Source organism: Sciurus carolinensis, chromosome 2 (assembly GCF_902686445.1).
Source record: "Sciurus carolinensis chromosome 2, mSciCar1.2, whole genome shotgun sequence".
NCBI lineage: Eukaryota > Metazoa > Chordata > Mammalia > Rodentia > Sciuridae > Sciurus > Sciurus carolinensis.
In genome coordinates, this window is record NC_062214.1 from 157,310,727 (window position 1) to 157,333,465 (window position 22,739).

General features: G+C 32.1%; 1 protein-coding gene across 2 annotated transcripts in view; it reads right to left on the reverse strand.

The window, feature by feature from the left end:
* Positions 1-22,739, reverse strand: part of Exoc5 (exocyst complex component 5) — a 64,602-nt gene that overhangs the window by 19,648 nt on the left and 22,215 nt on the right. For both annotated transcript variants that reach the window (XM_047536565.1, XM_047536557.1), the window contains 8 exons: positions 21,038-21,102; positions 18,922-18,950; positions 18,100-18,209; positions 16,375-16,419; positions 16,140-16,280; positions 14,981-15,063; positions 13,764-13,973; positions 10,795-10,942 (listed from right to left, as the gene is read on the reverse strand). In XM_047536565.1, the coding sequence (XP_047392521.1) occupies positions 10,795-10,942; positions 13,764-13,973; positions 14,981-15,063; positions 16,140-16,280; positions 16,375-16,419; positions 18,100-18,209; positions 18,922-18,950; positions 21,038-21,102 (831 nt within the window). The remainder of the gene's footprint in view (positions 1-10,794; positions 10,943-13,763; positions 13,974-14,980; positions 15,064-16,139; positions 16,281-16,374; positions 16,420-18,099; positions 18,210-18,921; positions 18,951-21,037; positions 21,103-22,739) is intronic.

The window sequence follows — 22,739 nt, forward strand, 5'->3', positions numbered from 1 at the left end:
TCCCCTTTGTCTAATCCACTAAACTTCTATTCTTCTCCCTCCACTCCATCCTGTGTTAGCATTCACTTATCAGAGAGAACATTCAGTCTTTAGTTTTGGGGACTGGCTTATTTCACTTAGCATGATAGTCTCCAGATCCATCCATTTTCTGGCAAAAGTCATGAAGTCATTGTTTTTTATGAGTGTGCCTGCATTTTGACTGAGACCAGTCTTATGAAGACAAGTATGGAAATTTTCACTGCATCATATTGGTACTCAAAAATCGCAGATTCTAGAGTATTTCAGATTTTGGATTTTCAGATTAGCGATGCTGAACCCTAATATAGTAATGCAACCCTGATGCATAAAATTGGGCATTTGTGAGGAATTCCATAACCCACTTTAAATCCCTACTGATTATAAATACTGATATTTGTTACTACTCAACTCCCTTTTTGGTCTTAATAACTATCCCAACTTTTATCCCTTATTTGTCTTTCTACCTCTATGCTTACCTTTCTGCCTCCTTTGATCACTGAAGCTAACGGGTACCCTTACTTCCTTCATAAGCCATACAGACTAAATTTCTTACCCTTCTCTTGTTTATATGCAAAACCTGTACATAACAGAAAACTGGTAAACGTTTAGAAGACTTGAACAGAACAATCAACTAGACCTGATATTTCCTGATATTTACAGAATACTTCATCCAACATTAGGATCAAGTACTTTATCAACATTTGGTAAGTACATAAAGAATTTACCAAGATGGACCATTTTCTGGGCCAGAAAACATCTTAATAAATTTTAAAAGAATTCAAATCATACAAAGCATGTCCTCTGACTACAAAGGCATCAAATTTGAAACCAATAACAGAAAGACATCTAGTAAGTCCCCAATATTTAGCAACTAACTAAATGACATACTTCTAAGTCATCATGGACCAAAAGAAACAAAGAGAAATTAAAAAGTATTTTGAAATGAATTAAAGTAAAACACAACATAATTTTTAGGATATAATTAAAGCAGTACTTGGAGGGAAATTTGTGATTAATGCCTATACTGGAAAAAAAAGTCTCATATCAATGATCTCAGCTTCTACCTTAAAGAAAAGAGAAAACGTAGGGAAGTTAAATCCACATAAGCAGAAGAAGAGAAATGTTAAAAGAGCAAAAATCAATGAAGGTCAAAAGAGAAAAATGGTAGAGAAAAATTAATAAAATAAAAAACTGGTTCCTGGGCAAAATCACTAAAACTAATAAACCTCTAGACAGACAGATCAGGAGAAAAAAAATGAAATTACTGATATCAGTCAAAAAAGAGGTTGACATTACAGTAATTTCCACAAATACTAAAAAGGAATAAGAAATCCTTGCAAACAACTTCATTCCAATAAATTCAACAACTTACATGAAACATAAAAACCTTTAGGCAAAAATAAGCAAAGCTCACTTAAAATAAGTGGGCTACCTGAATAGCTATGTATTGATTAAAGTTAAATATGTAGTTTAAAACGCTCACAAAGGAAACTGAATTCAAATAACTTCACTGGTAAATTACATAAAACATTCAAAAAAGAATACCAACTTTACATGAACTCTTCCCAGAAAACTGAAAGGAGAGAGGTAGAAATACTTTACGTTCACCCTATGAGGGCAGCATTAATCTACGAAACAAGACAAAAACATTAAAAGGAAAGAAAAACAGGTAAATTTCCCTCATGAAAACAAAAATTCAGCAAACCTAACCTAACAAAATATAAATAAGACAAATCAGGAACAGTGACACATGCCTGTAATCCCAGTGGTTCAGGAGGCTAAGACAGGAGGATCACAAGTTCAAAGCCAGCCTCAGCAAAAGTGAGGCACTAAGCAACTCAATGAGGCCCTGAGGACTGGGGATGTGGCTCAGTGGTTGAGTGTCCCTGAGTTCAAGCCCCAGTACAACCCCCAAATAAATAAATAGACAAATAAATAAACAGGACAACTGCCAATTGATAACCAACTGGAGTTGATCAAAGGAACACAAGATTAACATCTAAAAAATCAGTCAATATGATAAATCATATTAAGAGAATAAAGAGAAAACATTTGTCAAAACCTAATGCCTAATCCTTTTTCCTCAATCTGAAGGATATTAATGAAAAACCTATAGTTAGCATCAAACATAAAGGTGAAACACTAAATGCTTTACTCTTAAGATCAGGAAAAAATGGAAGGTATTTTCTTCCCCCATCTCTATTCAACATCATATTCAACATCCTACTAGAAGTTGGACCTGGGAATAAGGCAAAAGAACAAAATAAAAAGCATCTACATCAGAAAGGTGTAAGTAAAATTGACTTTATGGGCAAACAACATGATATTCTATATAGAAACTCTAGTGGGGTCTATTGGAATTAAAAAGTAAGTTTAGTTAGGTTGCAGGGTGCAAGATGAATATGTAAAATCAACTGTATTTCTTATATACAAACAACAAAATTAAATCATAAATTAAACATAAATTTTAAGAATACCATTTGTATTACATTATAACATCAAAATATATCAATTTTCTCCCAAAAGAACTATAGATTTGATTGAAAAATGTAATACCAATCAAAATTTTAGACTGTTCTTTCCCTAGAAACTGACAAGCTGTCATGAGACTTATACATTTGAAGTGATTTATGTGGAAATGTTAGAGGACTTATACTATATGATTCGAGACCTACTTAACTACAAAGTTGAAACAATTAAACCAGCATAGTACTGGCATTAAAAATAAATGGAACAGAGTAGTCCAGAAACATACCCACAAGTAAGTGGTCGACTGATTTTTTACAAAAGTTCAAAGCAATTCAGGAGAGAAAGAACAGTCTTTTTAATGAAAAATGATGAGAAAACTGGATAATTTTAAAAATATGGGCTTTAATCTATATTGTAATATTGTATGATGAACATAAGTTAACTATGAAATGATTATTGACCTAAATGTAGAATCTCAAATTATAAGAGTACTAAAAGAAAACCTAAGAAGTAATCTGTGTGACCTTTAGTTAGATAAAAATATGACATAAAACCACCATCTGTAACATAAAAATTAGATTTCATCAAAATTTAAAAATATCCTTTTAAATATTAAGAAATCAAGTATATAAGCTATAGATTGAAAAGAAAAAAATCTGCAAATCACATAGCTGAGAAAGTGTAACCAGAAAATGGAACTCCTTCCCCCCCCAAAAAAAACCCTTATTTTAAATACTGCACAAAAGATATGAATGAACACTTCATCTAGGAGTAAATATGGAGGGCAAATATACACGCAAAAAGATGTTCTACATCAATTGTTTCATTAGAAAAATGAAAACTAAAACCATAAGATATCATTACTCTATTTGAGTTTCTTAAAAAGAAATATTCTATGACTCTGTCATATCACTATCAAATATTTTTGAGATCTAATCATGTTGATACAGGTAACTCTAGTTGACTCATTTAAATTGCTGTCACTTTCTAGGCTATGAAGAATGCTGATTTTCTGATTTCTCTTTTTAACTGAGTTGCTTCTAATTTTTTGCCATATAAACAATGTTATTATATTAGACATATCACTTGCACATATGAGCTTTTCTAAGGAATTGCCAAATTACTCTCCAAAGTAACTGTAGCAATTTTCACTCACATTAGCAGCATGTGACAATTCCTATTGCCCTACTTTGCTACCAATACTTAGCAAGGTCAGACTTAATAATTTATGTCAATTTAATGAAAATGAGATGGTATTCTTCCTAAATTTCATTTCCCTATTAAAGAGACTGAATATCACATTAGTACTTCACATTTCCTTTTCTATAAATTGCTTATGCATTGTCTTTGACTTGGTTTCTATTGGTTTACATTTATATCCATAATTTTTTATAATTTCTGTTGATTTAATGACCCTCAATATAAATTCATACATTATATACATCAATAGAAATTAAAAACTTAAAATTGCTTCAATTCTTAATTCTACTACTTAAGGGTTATATCTGTTTCTTCATCTGTAAACAAGAAAAATAACTTCACAGGGTTATGATGATGATTAAATTAATATACACACATACATAAGCATAAAGTCCTCATACTAATGCCTGTAATGCCATCTGAAACCTAGGGGCAAGCAGAGCCCCACTGCCCTTGGTCCCACACCAGAGCCTGTGGATGGAGCCTCTGGACTGCCTTGGAGTCAGGCAGACATCTGCAACTTATGTTGACTTGTATTCAGGCACACACCTCAACATCAAGCAATAGAGCATGGAGACAGACTTCATATGCTAGAGGGTAGGACAAGGAAATAATCACAGGACTTTTCATGGAACTCAGTTGTGGGTCTGCCATGGTGAAACAACACCAGAAAGAAGCCAATGGCCTCTTTCTCCAGGTCAGGCCCACAGATAGAACTTCTAAACCTACTTTGGCTCCAGGTAGAAACTGTAGAATGAGTGGGACAGACTTAAATTTTGGCTCACAAAACCTCCAAACAGCTGTGGTGGTCTTGGGCTACAGACCACAGCATCCAGCAGGCCACAGAAGTGGGGGACTCTGTCCTGTGCATAGGCTGCACTTGTCTTAATGGGCTATGAACTCTGGATGTGATCCAGCCTCACAGCAGCCATGGTAGCTACAAGATTGCCTCCTCTGCCTCAACCCCAGGCAGCAAACACAGTCAGTTTGGGAGGAAGAAAAGGGAAAGTGGATTTAGTTGTGGTTCAAAGCTAAAGGTCAGACCCTCCATGGTGAGGCCCTATGTTGGGCAGAATCCTGAAGTGCCTGACCACGGCCCAATAACTTGGTGGACAAGGCATCTGAGACCACCCTGACCCCAAATGCAGACTTTCAGGACCAACAGGTTGAACTACCTTTTTTAAAGCAATCCCCCAATTCACCCTTAAACCACACACCAATTGTGAATCTGTGACAAACTTGAGCTTAAGGTGCCCTCTAGTGCTAAAACAGTGGTAGTAACCACAATCTCAGTAAATGTAGAGTCTGCTTAGATAGTCTGGAAGTAGGGATACAGACAAAGCCCAATTACAAAGACTAGACTAAATACCTAATCCCTCATATGCAGTGTCATATGTATACACTGCTGTAAGCATCAAAAACTTTGAAGGAACCTTGACCACCCTCCACCCAATAAACAAAATAAGGTACCAGAAACCACCCAAAAGTGACTATGTGTGGTCTCTCAAATAAAACTAAAATAGATACAACCAACTTCAAGAAAATACAGAGAAACAATTAAATAATTTATCAGAGAAACTTAATATACTGAAACCTTTTTTTAAATAAAAGAGATCCTGGAGCTGAAAAGTACAATAAATAGAATGAAAAATGTGATAGAAGGCATCAATGGCAAATCAATTATAGTAAAGAGACAGGCCATTTAAATATAACCCATCAAGAGAGAAAAAGAATGAAGAGGAAGGAAAAAAAAAAAAAAGCTTATAGGAACTATAGGACAGCATTAAATGAAAACAATATTCAAGTTATTGGATTTTGCAAGAGACTCAAGAATGCGAAGAGCAGAAAGCTTATTCAAAGAGAACCAACAGAAAATGCCCCAAACTTACAGAAGTATACAAATGTTCAGGTATAGGAAGGTCAAAGGCCAACAATCAGATTCAACCCAACCAAGTTAACATTACAACCAAGCTTCCAAAGATTAAAAAACAGAGGATTCTGAAAGCAGCAAGAAAAAATAATACATATAGGTTTTTTAGTTTGCCTGACATCAGATTTCTCTACAGAAACCAGAGGGAAATAGGATGAGATATTCACATTGAAAGGGGTGAGGCTCACGGGAGAGACTGTCAGTCAGGAATACTGCACCTACCAATATTGTGCTTTAGCAGTGAAGAGAAGAAAACCAATTCTAGACCCATGAGTTGAGAAAATTTATCACCATGATATCTGTCTTACAAAAAATGCCAAAGGGAATTCTTCAAATTGAAGGAAAACAAGGCCAACAAATAAGAAGAAAATACCCTAAGGTATAAAACTCATTAGTAAGAGCAACTATATAGATATAGTCAGAATGTTCTAATATTGTAAAATTGGTACATAAACCATTTATATTATTGGTATAAAATCTAAAAAACAAAAATAAAAACCACATTAATATGTAAAAGATAAGCTGTGTGCAGTGGCACATGCCTGTAATTCCAGTGGCTGAGGCAGGAGGACTGCAAGTTCAAAGCCAGCATTAGGGACTTAGTGAGGCCCTAAGCAACTTAGTGAGACCCTGTTTCAAAATTTAAAAAATAATAAAATAAAATAATTTAGTGGTTTAGTGTCCCTGGGGGTCAATCCCTGGGACCAAAAAAAGAAAAAAAAAAGGGGGGGGGGGCAATATAAAAATGCAAAATAGGGCAAAAATTCAAAATATAGGAAGTACAGAGTTTTAAAATTAGTATTTTTCTTTCATTTCCTATCTTTACAACCAAAATTAAGTTCTCAGTTCAAAACAGCTTCTAATAATCAAAAGATGTTTTTATAAGTCTCACTGTAACCACAAAGTAAAAACCTGTAATCAGATACACCAAAAATAATAAGCAAAGAATGAAAACACTTCACAACAAAGGAAACCTATAAAAGAGGGAGAAAGAAAAATACTATTAAAAAACTAGAAAACAAGTAACAAAATGGCAGTAGTAAGACTTTACCTATTGATGATCACCTTAAATATAAATGGATTAAATTCTCCAATTAAAAGAGTAACTGAATGAATAAAAAAGAAAGACTTACTACATACTGCTTACTAAAAAACTCATTCACTTCTAAAAACACATGTAGACTAAAGTGAAGGGATAGAAAAAGATATTCCATATAAATGGAGTGCAAAAGAAAGTAAGGTCAGACTCAAAGAAGACTTTAAATCAAAAGCATTAAAAAAAAGTCATTATATGATGATGGAGTCAATTCAGCAAGAGAAAATAATAATTACAAATATATATGCACCCAATATCACAGTACCCAGATATATAAAGCAAATATCAATAGAAAAGGAGAGTTAGACTCCAATACAATAATAGGAGGAGACTTTAATACCCCATTTTCAGCAATGGACAGATCATTCAGACAGAAAATTAACAAAGAAATAGTAAACTGTACTCTACAACAAATGAACCTAACAAACATCTACAGAAAATTCCATGCAAAAGCTACAGAATACATTTCTTTTTAACACTCTATCAAACATTTTCCATGACAGATCATGTGGTCAGCCAAAGAACAAGTCTCAACAAATTTTAAAAAACCAAAAACACATTGAGTATCTTTTTTACAACCACAATGTAATAAAACTAGAAAATAATAACAAAAAAGACTTTGGTAACTACTCAAATACATGAATATTTAAAAACTGACTCCTGAATAACCAATTGATCCATAAAGAAATTAAGAAGGAAATTAAAAAATGTTTGAGGCAAATGACAATGGAAATGTCAATATTTATGGGATACAGCAAAGCAATACTAACAGGAAAGTTTATAGCAGTCAATGCCTACATGAAAAAAGTAGGAAGATCTCAATTTATTCTTGCACCTCAAGGAACTAGAAAAACAGAACAAACCACACCCAAAATAAGTAGAGGAAATAAGAAGGATGAGCAGAAGTAAATAAAGCACATACACACAAAAAATCAATACAAAGAATCAGTCAAATGAAGAGTTGTTTTTTTTTGAAACAACAATAAAACCCTTAGCTAGATTAAGAAAAAGTCTCTATATAAATAAATCAGAGATGAAAATGGAGACATCACAGAATTACAAAGGATCTTAGAGATTATCACAAACAACTGTATACTAACAGATTTGATATTCTATAAGAAATAAATTCCTGAACACATGCACCTTACCAAGATTGAATCATAAAGAAAGAGAAAAACCAGATCGATAATGAGTAATGAAACTGAATCAGTAATAAAATGCCTCCCATCAAAGCCCGGAGCCAGATGGTTTCAATACTGAATTCTATCAAACATGTAAAAAATCAATAGCAATATTGCTCAAATAATTCCAAAAAACAGAATTCTTCCAAACACATTCTTTGAGGCATTTATTCTGATACCAAAGCCAGACAAGGGATACAACAAAAAAAGAAAGCTATAGGCCAATATCCCTGATGAACATAGATGCAAAATCCTCAACAAAATACTAGCCAACTGAATCCAAAAGTATATCCAACAGATTACCCATCATAATCAAGGGAATTCATCTCAGGGATGCTTCAACACACACAAATCAATAAATGTGACATACCACATCAAGTGAATGGAGGATGAAAACTATATGATCATCTCAGTAGATGCAAAAAAGCATTTGATAAAATCTAATATCCCTTCAAGATTAAAAACTCTGAACAAATTAAGCGAGGACAGAATATAATTCAACATCATAAAAGCCTTATATAAGAAGTCCACAGGTAATATCATAATGAACAGGGAAAAGTTGAAAACTTTCTAAGATCTGGAACAAAGCACAGATACGCACTTTTACTACTTTTATTTAACACAGTTCTTTAAGGCAGAGCACTCATGTAAGAGAAAGAAATAAAGGGCACCTGAATTGAAAAAAAAAATCCTCACAGTTTGCCAACGACATGATCTTACATATAGTAAACCCAAAGAATCCACCAAAATATTAGAACAGATAAGCAAATTCAGTAGTCACAAGATTAAAAAGAAAAAAAAAAAACAAAAATACCAGTAGCATTTCTATATGCCCAAGAGTAAATTATCCAAAGAAAACAACAAAGAAATCCCACTTATACAAAATAATAAATATCTAGAAATAAATGTAATAAAAAGATGAAGAATATCTTTAAAACTATAAAACACTAATGAAAGAAACTAAAGAGGGCATACAAAAATGGAAAGACAGCCCATGTTCATGGACTAAAACAATGAATATTGTTATAATGTCCATACTACCCAAACCAATCTATAGATTCAAGTGATCCCTATCAGAATATCAATGACATTCTTCACAGAACTAGAAAAAAAAAAAAACAATGTTAAAATTCATCTGGAACCATCAAAACTCCACAGGAAAAAAAAAGCAAGCTTGAGTGAAACAAATTAGGACACACAACACTACCTGATTTCAAAATATATTACCAAGTTTTATCAAAACAGCATGGTGTTGGCATAAGAGCAGACATAAAGACCAATGAAACAGAATAAAAAAACCTAGATATAAACCCACACATAGCCAAATGATCTTTGACAAAGATGTTATGAGCGCATGCTGGGGAGAAGGACAAACTGTTCAATAAATGTTGCCAGGAAAATTGAATATTCACATGTAGAAGAATACACACAAATCAACTTAAAATGGACTAAAGACTTACATGTAACCCGGGACCTATAACACTTCTAACAGAAAATACAGGGAAAATACTTCATGAAATTTGAATGGGCAAGGATTGTTTGGATTAGACCCAGCAAGCACGGGAAACAAAACTAAAAAGGGATAGATAGGATTAATCAAACTAAAAAGTTTCTATACAGAAAAAGAAATAATCAAAAGTGAAGAGACAACCTACAGGAGAAAATTTTCTCAAATTATATGTCTGATAAGAGGTTGATGTCTAGAACATATAAGGATCCAAAACAACAAAATAGCAAAAATAAGTGAATAAAAAAATTAAAAATGTATAAGAGTGCAAATAGACTTCTCTCAAAAGTCATACAAATGGCCAATAGGTATATGAAAAAATATTGTTAATCACCAATCATCAAAAGAAGTGCCAATAAAAATCACAATGAGATATCATGTTTCTCAAATTAGAATAGTTATTATCAAAAAGATAAAAAATCACATGTGTTGTCAATAATGTGGAGAAAAGGGAACCAACCAAGCACACCATTAGTGGGAATATAAATTAGTACGGTCATTATGGAAAACACTAGTGAGGTCCCCCCCCAAAAAATTAAAATTAGAAATGCCATATGATCCAGCAATCCCACTACCAGGTATACATACAAATGAAATAAAATCAGTACGTTGAAGAGACATCTGCACTCCCATGTTTCTTGTAGCACTATCCGTAATGGCCAAGAAATGGAATCAACCTAAGTATACATCAACTAATGAATGGATAAAGAAAAGGTGGTATTTATAAACAGGGGAATAGTATTCAGTTATAAAAGAATGAAATAGTGTCATTTGCAATAACATGGGATAGAACTGAAAGTCATTGTATTAAGTGAAATAAGCCAGGAACAGAAAAAAAAAATACTATATGATCCAACTCATATGTGGAATCTAAAAAGGAGAACTCAAAAGAAATTGAGAGTAAAATAGTGGTTACCACAAGCTGGGAGGGGTGGTGAGGAGAGACACATGGGAAAAGGCTGGTCAACAGTACTATATAACAGATAAGAGATAAACCATTTCTGGTGTTTTGTTGCATCCATTGCAAACCATTAGGATGACTATGGGTAATAGGAATATACCACCTTTTCAAAAAATACTAGAATGGCCTTTGAATGTTTTCATTACCCAAAAAGAAGAAGGAGAAGAAGGAGAAAAAAAAAAGAAATATTTGAGGGAATATATATGTTTACCCTGATTTGAACATTCCTCAATGTATACATGTATCAAAATACACATGGTATCCCATAAGTATGTACAATTTTATGTGTCAATTAAAAAAATAAAAAATTTTAAAAAGCAAAGAAAAAACAGTTGCTCCTAACCAGAGAATACATTTATATCTTTGTATAAACAAGGTAAACTTAAAATACACAACTATACATGAGTAAGATAAATTTACAATCGCTCTTACCCTGTGACATCTTTCAAAGGCTTGTTTGGTTTCTTGTAAAAGATTAACCACCACTTCTTGGGATAGGAAAGTTTCCCCATGAGTATCAATACTTGGCCCCAGTGGTAAGTTGGTACGTTGTCTAATTCTTTCTTTCAAATCTTGAATACTGGAAGACAAATGAAAAAAAAAACATGTGGATTTTAACTTCAAGTACTCTCAAAATTAGTACACATCATCATCAACAACAAAAAGAGGCAATAACCAAAAAAAATCTAAATTCTAATTCTAAAAACTAGTTTTGTGAAAATTTTCATCTGAAAAATGAGATTTGAAATTAGGATCTCTGGTCCTGTTCAGTTTTACAATTCTAAATCAACCAAAAGCTCATTTGTTTTTCTCAGAAAGTACACCATTCCGAATAAGTGAACATAATAGATAACTAAAGAGTCCTGTTTAAAAATAAAACTTCCAAATTTTAATGATTTTTAAATATATTATATCATTCAAAGATTTGACACATTTCTTCACTACATTAAACAGATCTGTTAAACATAATTTAGCTTCTCTCAGTGACCAAGGTTCACCTGGAACATTTACTATACAGGGTACATTTAGAGTTAGACTTTTTTTTTTTCCCCTCCTAGTCAATATAGCTCCTGTGAACTCCTGTGAGCTCATTTCTTAAATACATCTTATGACTGACAGTTCATTAGTTTTCCTCTTCTCTACTGCCTTTCAAATTCTATCTCTTCCTCCTAGTTACAACCTCTCTCTGGTCATTATTTAATACACAAACTGGGAAACATGAAAATGATAGAGGTACATAGAGTGTGGACTCTGGACTCTGACTGTATGGCAACAGAGAAGTCATTCTGTCTCCTTCTAGAAACAACTAGGTTCCAGGTAGTTAAGGAATGGACAACCGAGATGTCACTGACTCTCAGCAAGTTATTTTCTTCTAGTATGTGAAGAGTTTCGGGCTTTAAAATATTAATTTAATAGTTTTATACTCAAGTGATCCCCAAAACTCATCAATTCAGGGTCAACTAAATTGTAAACTATTTGTTGTTTTTTTTTTTCCCACCTGCAACAATAACAACAACAAAAAGAAAGAAAGAAAGAAAAGAAAAGCAAAGTCAGGCACCTTCCTGTAATCTTAGCAACTTGGGAGACTGAAGTAAGATGATCTCAAGTTTTAAGTCAGCTTGGGGAACTTAGTAAGACACTGTCTCAAAAAGAAAAGGGCTGGGGATGTAGCTTAGTGGTAGAAGCACCCAATTCTCATTATTGGGGGAGAAAATGAAATTAGAACTCCAAATGTTATTTTATTGGTTCTTCTCAGTTATACATGGCAGTAGAATCCATTTTGATAAAATTATATAAGCACAGGATATATCTTATTATACTTATGCTCCCATTCTTGTGGGTAGGCACAACGGCAGGGTTCACTTAGGTATTTTCATATGTGTTCATGGGAAAATTATGTTAGATTTATTCTGTCTTTCCTATTCCTATCCCCACCCCACCCCTGGCACCTTTCATTCCCCTTTGTCGAATCTATGGAACTTCTCTTCTTCTCTCCCCCTTTTATTGTGGTTTAGCTTCTACAGATCAGCAAAACCATTTGACCTTTGGTTTTTTGGGACTGGCTTATTAACTTAGCATGATAGTCTACAGATCCATCCACTTACTGGCAAACGTCATAAAGTCATTCTTCATAACAGCTGAGTAATATTCCATTGTGTATATATGCCACAAATTCTTTATCCATTCATCTGCTGATGGGCATCTAGATTAAGTCCATAGCTTAGCCAATATGTTCAAGTGTTGGGCCTACTTTTTCTTCTAGTAGACGCAGGGTTTCTGGTCTAATTCCTAGGTCTTTGATCCACATTTTTTTAATTGTCAAGTATCTGTTTTACATATTTTAATCATGTTAGGTCTTTTCAAAATGTGATTCAAGAGCAGGATTGGTCAGTTGTATAAACAAAGTGGGTTAAGAGTTCTTTGGAGAAAATATTTGTGACAGTCAATATTTGTTAAGTTTGTCCAAATGTAATAATGTTCTTAAATGTCTTCAGTTTTAGGAGATGAAAGACCTTTACAATGAAAACCATAGAACATTGAAGAAAGAAATTAAAGAAGACCTCAGAAGATGGAAAGATTCCCATGTTCATGGAGAAGCAGAATTAATATTGTTGAATATGGCCATACTACCAAAAGCAATATACAGATTCAATGCAATCCCCATCAGCCATGTAGAAAAATGAAATTATGTCATTTGCAGAAAAATGGATGGAACTAGAGACCATCATATTAAGTGAAATAAGCCAAATTCAGAAGGTCAAGGGTCATATGTTTGCTCTCAGATATGGAAGCTGGAGAGGAAAAAGAAAAAAGAAAGGTAGGGGGCAGCAGTAATCTCATGAAAATGAAAGGGAGATCAGTAAAGAAAAGGAACCAGGCTATGGGAGAAGGGAAGGGAAGGGGGGAAGTGACAGAGAGTGATATTGGCTAAATTGTATTGTTATGTTGTGTGCAGGTATGAATATGTAACAACAAATATCATCATTATGTACAACTATAATGCATCAATAAAAAATGTAGAAATGATAAAAAAATTCAAGGATGTAGTACAACTAGAAGTCTCATACATGTAAGTGTTTATAAAGGATACAAACACATTGGAATACTGTTTAACATTGATTATAAAGTTAAATATGCACTCAATGTATAAGCTAGCAATTGTACTCCTACATATTAACCCAAAAGAAGTAAAATTTGTGTGTACAAAAAGAATGTACCTATGTATCAGCAACAGTTTTATACACAACAGGCCCAAACTCTAAAAAACCTAAATGTCTACTCGACATATATGGTATATCCATACAATGGAATATTATTCAGCAATAAAAAGAAATAATTACTGGCACCTGAAATAACAAACGCCTTCAGTTTTAATATAATATTTAACTTAAAAAACTCACCCTCCTGTGCCAATGGATCTCTTTTGATGGTTTTTTGAATCATAATAGCGCTGTAGGATCATAGCACTTCTGCTTTTCAAATATCCAGTCTCCACTTCAATATAGTTCTCCAAATAGGAAATGAAAATGGATTTGATAAGCTTAGACAAGAAAGTCTGTTTATCAGTACCTAAGTTAAACTCCATCAACTTGCTGGAAAGACTGGTGGTTCTTTTCAATGGAAAAGGGGGAGAAAAAGATTAATGTATATTTTAGGTATAATAACAATACTAAGGAATATATATTTTACAATGTGATTTTTTTTTTTTTACAATGTGATTTTTTTATCTTATATTAAACCACCATTTCTCAAACCTTAGAAGAGTACTTAAGATGCAGAGATGGGTAAAAATGGAATGTTGCAAATAACATTATGGTTTTCAGAACTGTCATAAACTCTAGAAGACACTGTGAGACAATACACCAGTCCAGAAACAGCAATGGTGACAGAATGGACTCAGGTATGCTTTAATGCCATTCATCACAAGGTACCCAAAACAAAATACCAAGAGGTCTACTCTCTGTTTACCCTGTTTTATCTATATTCATTTGACTTTCCTCTTTCATTTCGTATTGTTGAAGATAGTATTTTTGAGATGAAATATGTCATTATGATAACTTTTAAAAACCTCCCCAAATGAAGAGACTGAAGGATAGTCAAAGAGTTGGGAAAAAAAAAAAAAAACTCCACATGAAGCTTCTGAGAAAATGTCTTGAAAAGAAATACTGCCATTACAAAAGCACAAGACAAACTTTTACATCAAACTTAAGGGTGAAATTGTCATTTGTTAAGAATATGTCACTTTCTTTTGTAATGTTTAACTGCATATAAATATAAGTGTACTAATTCTTAGAGAAAAAATTAAGAAGTGAAATAGTTTACAATTAAAATCAGAAACAAAATTCTTTAGGATTAGTTTAAAAACAGAAGCTCTTATGGTTCTTAGTACATCAGAAGGTCTTATGATTCTTAGTACATCAGGATAAAGTATAACATCTAATTCCTCAAAGTAATAAGAATGCTGCTCTTCCACAAGTCTAGTCCACACAGCCAGGTATTTAGTATTTAGTAGTATACTGCTATCTGGTAAGCAGTAATTAAAAAATACTGAATATTTGTCCTTTTTCTATTAAAAAAAAAGTTGAGTACTATTATTTTCTAATAATTAAAAATATACCTTGTATATAGATCATAAAGACTTTTGAGATATTGCTCTGCATCCGATTTCCTACATTCTTCTAGCTGATCTTTCACAAAACTCTAAAAAAAAGAAAGTTAACATTCTAGTAAGCAAACATTAAATCATAAAATTCTCAAGACATTTATCCTCTAAAATTAGTTTTCATTTCTGACTTAAAATCTAATAAAAAAGGCAATGCATAGAAATAGACCAAATCATAAAAAACTTAAAAACAGGTTTCTAAATTTTATTGTTACATGTATTTACCTACAAAAGATCTACATAAATCTTGGGAATAAGTATTAAGAATTTAGAATATATGGTAAAGTGTTTGCCGCACCCATATGAGGCACTGGGTTTGATCCTCAGCACAACATAAAAATAAACAAAATAAAGGTATTGTGTCCATCTATAACTATAAATATTTTAGAATAAAAAGAATTTAGAATACCTTTTATTTTGAAACACCATTAAAGTCAATTCCTTAGAACAGCTTCTCAAACTGGTCTAACAAATAGAGTCCTTTGAGAAATTAATAGGCATTTCTCTAAAATTGGGTTCTTTGGTCAGTAAATATGGGAAATGTTGTACTTTATACTTCTACTTCTAGAGCTTCATAACATGTGTTAGCAACTTTAAAGGCTATAAAGGTGTATTTAAATAACAAACACTTGTTGAACAATGCTTAATGCAGTGGTAAACATAGTTTAGGAGATGTCTGAAAGTATAATGCTATGAGAGTAAAGATTGTAAATTAAATATGTTTTTCCTTTTCATGATAGTATCATATCACAAAAACTTCTATAGACTACACTTGTAATTCTTGTTCAATTTTTATTGGTCATGGTGAGGACCAAAACCGAAATCAAAACAAATCTTAAGCAACCTTAACATAGTATATTACTACTATGATTATTATAACAGATTTGAAGAACATGCTGTGATAACACTTAGTGATCAACACCTTTTCCTTCATGAATAATAAACCATTTTTTAAAAATCATAATACTGACATTCCGTTCCCCTTAAGTAAATAGACTACTACTCCTAAGGTCATCATATAAGTAAACTAAATTTAAAAATGAAACTTCTAAAATATAGGAAAACATCACACATTGTCTTAAAAACTATTTTATTTGTTAGTATTTAAAATTACCTGTAGTTTGATTTCAAATACATTTTGAATAAGTTTAGCCAGTACTGTTTCTGGATTACTAAAAATATCTCCAACTTGCTTGTTCACTCGTTGACAAAGTATCGCTGCATCTTCAAATATATCATTTCTCAAGTAGGCACCCTAAATAGCAGAATCATTTTACACAAAAGTTTTAATGGTTTTAAAATACAAATGAGCATAAAATAAAATTCAATAAAGTATATTATTATGTTACCTCCTGGCACTGCTTTATATAAACATCAACACAATGGGAATAGCCCTAGGAAGAAGAAACACATTGTTATCATTGTTTAGGTTCCATTATAATAAGTTCAATAAAAGAAGTGTTATGGTAGTAAAGTTATGTTTTATGTTCCAGTGAATGACTAACAGTTGTTGGAATTCAATAAAATTAACTATAAAGACTCAATAACTTAACATGGGTATCTTTCCCCTCTTTCTATGATGAAACTGATCAGCTGGTTTATAACTTGTTTGGACTTTAGATGAAAGAAGAAAGCTGAGGTAGAGCTAAGTCCTTTACAACAATACGCACACACATATATATTTTGGCAGTACTAGGGATTGAACCCAAGGTCTCATTCGAGCTAGGTGAGCTCTCAACCCCTGAGTCACGTTTCCAGCCTGATAATTTTTGCCTTATGATCATCTAGCCATCTCTTTCAACTCCAATACATGTGCATGCACACAAGTGCACATGCACACGCACACACACATACAATAATTCAAGGACCTGAAAGTATATATGTGTGTGTGTATACATATACCCGTATATCTTTCTTACTATCTTAGCACATTAAAATAAAGCATACTATCTAGTTCCTCAAATTAAAGTACTAAAAATGCTGCTCTTGCATAACTCTAAGTCCACAGAGCCTAACACTAAAAGATACCTTTTTTCAAATATTTTCTTTTCCTTGCAAGGGTCTAGATAGCAGTAATAAGCCATCAATCTGGAAATTTATTTTTAAAACTGAATCTACTAAAATAAAACGTGTTTAAAACAAAGTAATTTGTCATATTAAACTCTACATAATGAGATTTTTGCCTATTAATAAATTATATATTAAAAACAACTAAGGTAATCAATATAAAGTAAACGAGTGTCTTAAAAGTCATTCTCAAGTCAGGCATGGTGATGCATGCCTGTTAATCCAGTGACTTGGGAGGTTGAAGCAGGAAGATTGCAAATTTGAAGCCAGCCTCAACAATTTAGCAAAAACTAGTCTCAAAATAAAAAGGACTAAGGATGTAGCTCAGTGGTAAAGTGCTCTTGAGTTCAAACCACAGGATCCTCCCTGAAAAAACAACAACAAAAAAAGACATTCTTGAAACTCATTTAGATATTAACAAAATGAAAAGCCCAACAAATAGGTTATATTTTTTAAATCTGATGCAAGGAAGAAACAGAATGACAGAAGAACTATTTGTTTAAGCAACTACTTTGCAGAAATATATTCCCATGCTCTCTCTCCAATTCAAATTCCAGGGAGACAATTCCATAAAAGAACATTTCTATATTAACACCTAAAATCTCTGTGGGTAGATTTCTTTTAATAATAATATTCCATCTACTTTCTGATTCCTACATTCTATCATATATTCATGGTCACATTTTCTTGCTTTTGAATTAATTTCATAACATGTTTGATTGAAAAAGATTTATAAAAAAACGAGAAGGCAGACTATCAGATCTTCTTTTTCAAACTATATGAAAATGATATAATAATATTACTAAATATAAAATCCTTATTGAAAATATTAAATACTAATGTTTAACATTTTATAGAGAAATACATAAAATGTACAAATTAAATTAATGAAAATTATTATATTTTGATGTGATATAGTTAGGAGAAAATCAGAGATAATACCATTGATTTTGTAAAATCTTCACAAACTTTAAGACTGATCTACATTTAAAATTTTTAATATTTACCTTAAAATGAAGTAAAACTGCTGCTACTTCCCTCATTCTGGATATTTCACCTCTTCTTTGGGCACTGGTAAACTCCTGGATTAGTTGGCATTCTAAATCATGGTATTTACCTAAAAGTAAAAATAAAGTCATCCAGCTATAGTGAGGCACTCAAAGTATCCAAATTATGTCAAGCATCTAAATTATTTAAAAATATAATGTGTATGGATCTGCCTTCTTTTTGGAAGAATTACAAAAACAACATGACATTTAAAAATATAGGTAGGTCTCTGAACTTTCAGTGAACTAGCTTAACAAACAGGTACCCAGGTGACTATGGAACCTGAACAAACTGATTTTTTTCCAGAAATCTAGAATGATCTAGTCTAAAATACTGGCAAGAATCAACCTATTCAAGTAAGGAATTGAAGAGGTATCGAAATGCTTATATCAGTGTTAAAAAGAAAAAAGAGCTATGTTCAGAGACATGTATATGAACACAATATCCAAAATACACTGTTAAGTTAAAAACAGAAGGCCTAAAAGCTACCAACTATTTAAAAGAAAATGTGTGTTTGTGTATGTATGTATGTGTTGTGTGTGTGTGTGTATGTATATAAAAAAATAACTGGGGAGAGGGAGGTCTTATGATGCTTGTATATCCACAGAGTACTCTAAGAATACACAAGAAACTGGTAATGGTTATTCTCAGGAAAAGGTAATCAAACTCACGGATAGGGTAAAAGAATGATATTGTTTTCAATTCTCCCCTGTGCTATTTTCTTTTACATAAGTAGTTATGGTACTTACTCAAAAAAAGTTAATTAAATAGACTCCACTTACTTGCAATTTTTGATTTTACTTCTGAAAATCTGAAAGATAAAAAACAATGATGATTCATTAGTTGTGACAAACATACCATGGTAATATGTTGCAAAAGGGAATAATGGATGCAGGGGTACATGTGCGCCCTCTGTATAATTTTATACAAGTTTCTGTAAACCTAAAACAATTATAAAACTAAAAGTTTTTATAAAAAAATAAAAAAACAAAGCCAGAGGGGAAAGAAAATACTGACAGAAAGCATAGCAGGTGACAAAATTGAATGTAGGAAATTCAGATGGGGTAGGTAATTCTCATTTAGAAAACTCACACTGAATAATCAAGAGGCACTAACCCAGTCACAAAACAAGTTATTGTTCCTACTCACATTCACTTGCGTTTTGAAGTCACTTGGCTATAACGATTATAATAATAATTACAATAATCTACCCCCATTGGGATTTTTAAAACAAAGTTTTAAATTTTTATGTAAAAGAAACACAATGATAAAATAAAATGATATATTAATGATGAATGATAATCAATACAAACTAAAATGACTAGTAAAAATATTAAAAAATTACTTTAACACCAAAAAAATAAAAAGAGCCTTATAAAGAATTCAGCAATGTGTCTAAGAGAACAACCATTCCATCTTTACAAATTCGAAAACTAAAATATCACACATTAGAATCTTCAAATCTCAATATTAAGAGGAAATGTCTAGGACAGAAAACTGATGTTGAGATTCTATGCAATTATTTGAAGAAAGAAGAGAATGGTTGGCAAAAGAGATGCCAAAGATAGATGGAGAAAGAAATAAAAGTTTAGTTAGTAAAAAAAATGATAAAATCCGTCATGATAGTTCACAAAACACAAATAAGGTTATATTGATATATGTGAAAAAATTAAGTCTGATTAAGTCTCCAAGGCTTAGTAGAGAGGTTAAAACAAAACTGTATGAGAAGGCTGGAGTGTAGATCAGTAATAAAGGGCTTATAGTATCTTATATAAAGGTCCTGGGTTAGATTCCCCAACCACTGAAGCAAAACAAAGCAAAACAAAACAAACTGCAAGAGGAGTATAAACTTGAGAGATGAAGAAGATGACTATGCAAATGTGTTCTAGAGGGGAAGAATACAATGGAAGGAGAGGAATGAGGGTTATAGCTAACTATTATCATGTGCCTATTTAGAGCTAGACAAGTTACCCATTTAAGTAAATGGTTCAACTCTGAAATGGAGTAAAGTTAAAGAGAGGTTTTGGTGGATGATTTAAAAAATTATTACTGCTTATCTTTTATGATGATACAGAGCTGAGAATAAAATGAACATGTGAGGTGGATTCACTATGGCTGGAAGATAATGTTCAAATTTTAAGCACAGCAATATACCCATATTCTAACTGTACCTGAACACCTTCAAGTATCAAAAAAAGAGTAACATATATTATCTGTTAAACAAAATTGTATTTCTTTCAGACAGTCACACGAAGGAACTATTATTACCAAAATTTTATTAAAGAGTCTAACATTCCATCAACTAGAAGAAATCATGAAAAAATTTCCTTCTCAGAGAGCATTTTATTTTAGGATGAAATTTAACTTAGTGATGACCCTGGAACTTTGCATTTAAAACAAGGTTCTGAATCCAAAGTCTCTGGGAAGAATTTTATGGGTAAAGAGTTTAAAACACCCTCAATTGTATATGACAATATTTTGAAGAAACTTTATAGTTTTCATTAGCTTTTCAAAGGTGCCCAAGACCCCCCAAACTTAAGATCTTTCATCTAGAATTAGGAAAAAGCAACTGAGCAGTCTTTTGGTGGAATTCTGTCTCTTATCATCCTGTTTCTCAAAGTCCAAAACAGGAAATCTCAAAATTTGCTTCAAACAGCTTCAAAAATCTCCATCAATTTTTTTTGGCCAAAGACAAGAGACTGAAAGTATAGCATTAAATTTAGATATTAGAAATAGATTATTTTTTCAATGAACTATTTTACACGGTATCTTATATAAAGGAAATATGCAATGTATTCTTGTTGACTTAGTGGGCAAAGAAAATCATCCAGGGAAAAAAATAAAATTTTTTTCTATAAATCACACGTTTCCAAATTAGTTCTTGAGAAATAAACTTGCCTATCAAAAGGTAACTCCTGGGCAATTAGGTGCAACTTCTGAATGATGTCGGCTGCTTCCTTTATCTATTAAAAATAAATAGAAGCAATAATTTTAAAAACTCAAACAATATTGTTATATCATATGCATGTACAAATATGTAACAACAAATCCCATCATTAGGTACAACTAAAATACACCAATAAAAATATGGAAAAAAATAAGTAAATATATTAACTCATGATATAAAAAAATCAATATATTTGGAAATAGTATCATCTTCCTGTATATGTCCAAAGCCCCTCCCTCAAACAATTTTCTTTAAAAAAAACCACAACAAATAAAATCTTGTGACCAACAAGAATAAATTTGGGGTATCATCACAATAAGCCAAAATCAAACATTTGTCTTTCTGGTACTGAAATTTTGTGATTTTTTTTTTTTATGCCACAATACCTTTCCAATGAAACCTATTGTCCAAGTTTACTCTGAACCATTGCTTACTAAAAGCAAAGAATAAATATCTTCTAAGCTTATGAACCCAAAAAGGATAAACAAGGTTTATGAAAATGACTCAGAACATACTGTTTCATATACACATTTAATCTAAATGAATAAAACAGTAACAAAAGTTCCTGTCATTTAGTAAGTATATGAATTTATAACACTTGTTCTACAGCAAAGATAAAAGTTTAACATAAAGTCTCCTGAATGAAATGTAGAAACATGTATAGTTTGACAAGTTGTAAAATGAAGGCACTTAGACAAGGGCCTAAAACACTTTAAATTCAGATTCTGTGTTTATTTATACAAGAGTGTACAGGAGTTATATAATGTTCATTTTTTCTTTAAAATTTCAAAATACCACTGATTTTTAATTTGGTATAACTTTAATAACTGCTTTATGATAATTTCTTTTAAAGAGAGAGACTTACAAACATGAAGGAAGAACTAAGAACATTAGTATAGATTTACCTGAGTACTTATGTGAAGACTAGCAAGCAACTGTGGATAACAGCAGGGCCTGTTCCCACTTCTTACTCAAATGATAGTAAATAAAGCATTTCTGTTTCAATTATCTCTCCTCTCCTATTCAGCAAGTCACTGTCATTTTCAAATACCACTCACTCACTCTACCCTGCTGCACATGTGTACAGGTATTACTGAAGCATCACTCCTCACCATTCCATTTAGTTGCAGTAGCAAAGTCTATCATTTTCTCCTTTTCAATATCCCCTTCATAAAAAATATAGCTGGCAAACAGCCAGCTCTGTTTCCATCAGGACTCTGTTTTAAGAGACGTAAGTATGCTGTTTGTAAGCTTTACTTAATGTAGTATATAACAGTAAGAGTGCTTGTTTTTAATGAATTCCCATAGCTAATAATTTTATAAAAATAATTTAGACAACAAGTAATCCTTAAAGTTGTAATGTCCTATAGTTAGCTAAAATATGCAAAAGTGTCAAAACCACAATCTAAAAACATGCTTATATCTGTTACTGATAATACGGCAAACTGAGGGACTACTCAGTTTTAAAGATATTCAGTCATATCTACATGAAAGAACAATAAGCTACCATTCTAAGAAGATAAATAAGCAACCTGCATATAACAAGGGTAAACATTAAAAAGTGCTTTTTTGTTGTTTTACATTTTATTGTTTTTTCGTTTTTATTAAGGAAAGAAAAAGAGAAGATTCTGAAAATCGAGGATTAAAAAAAAT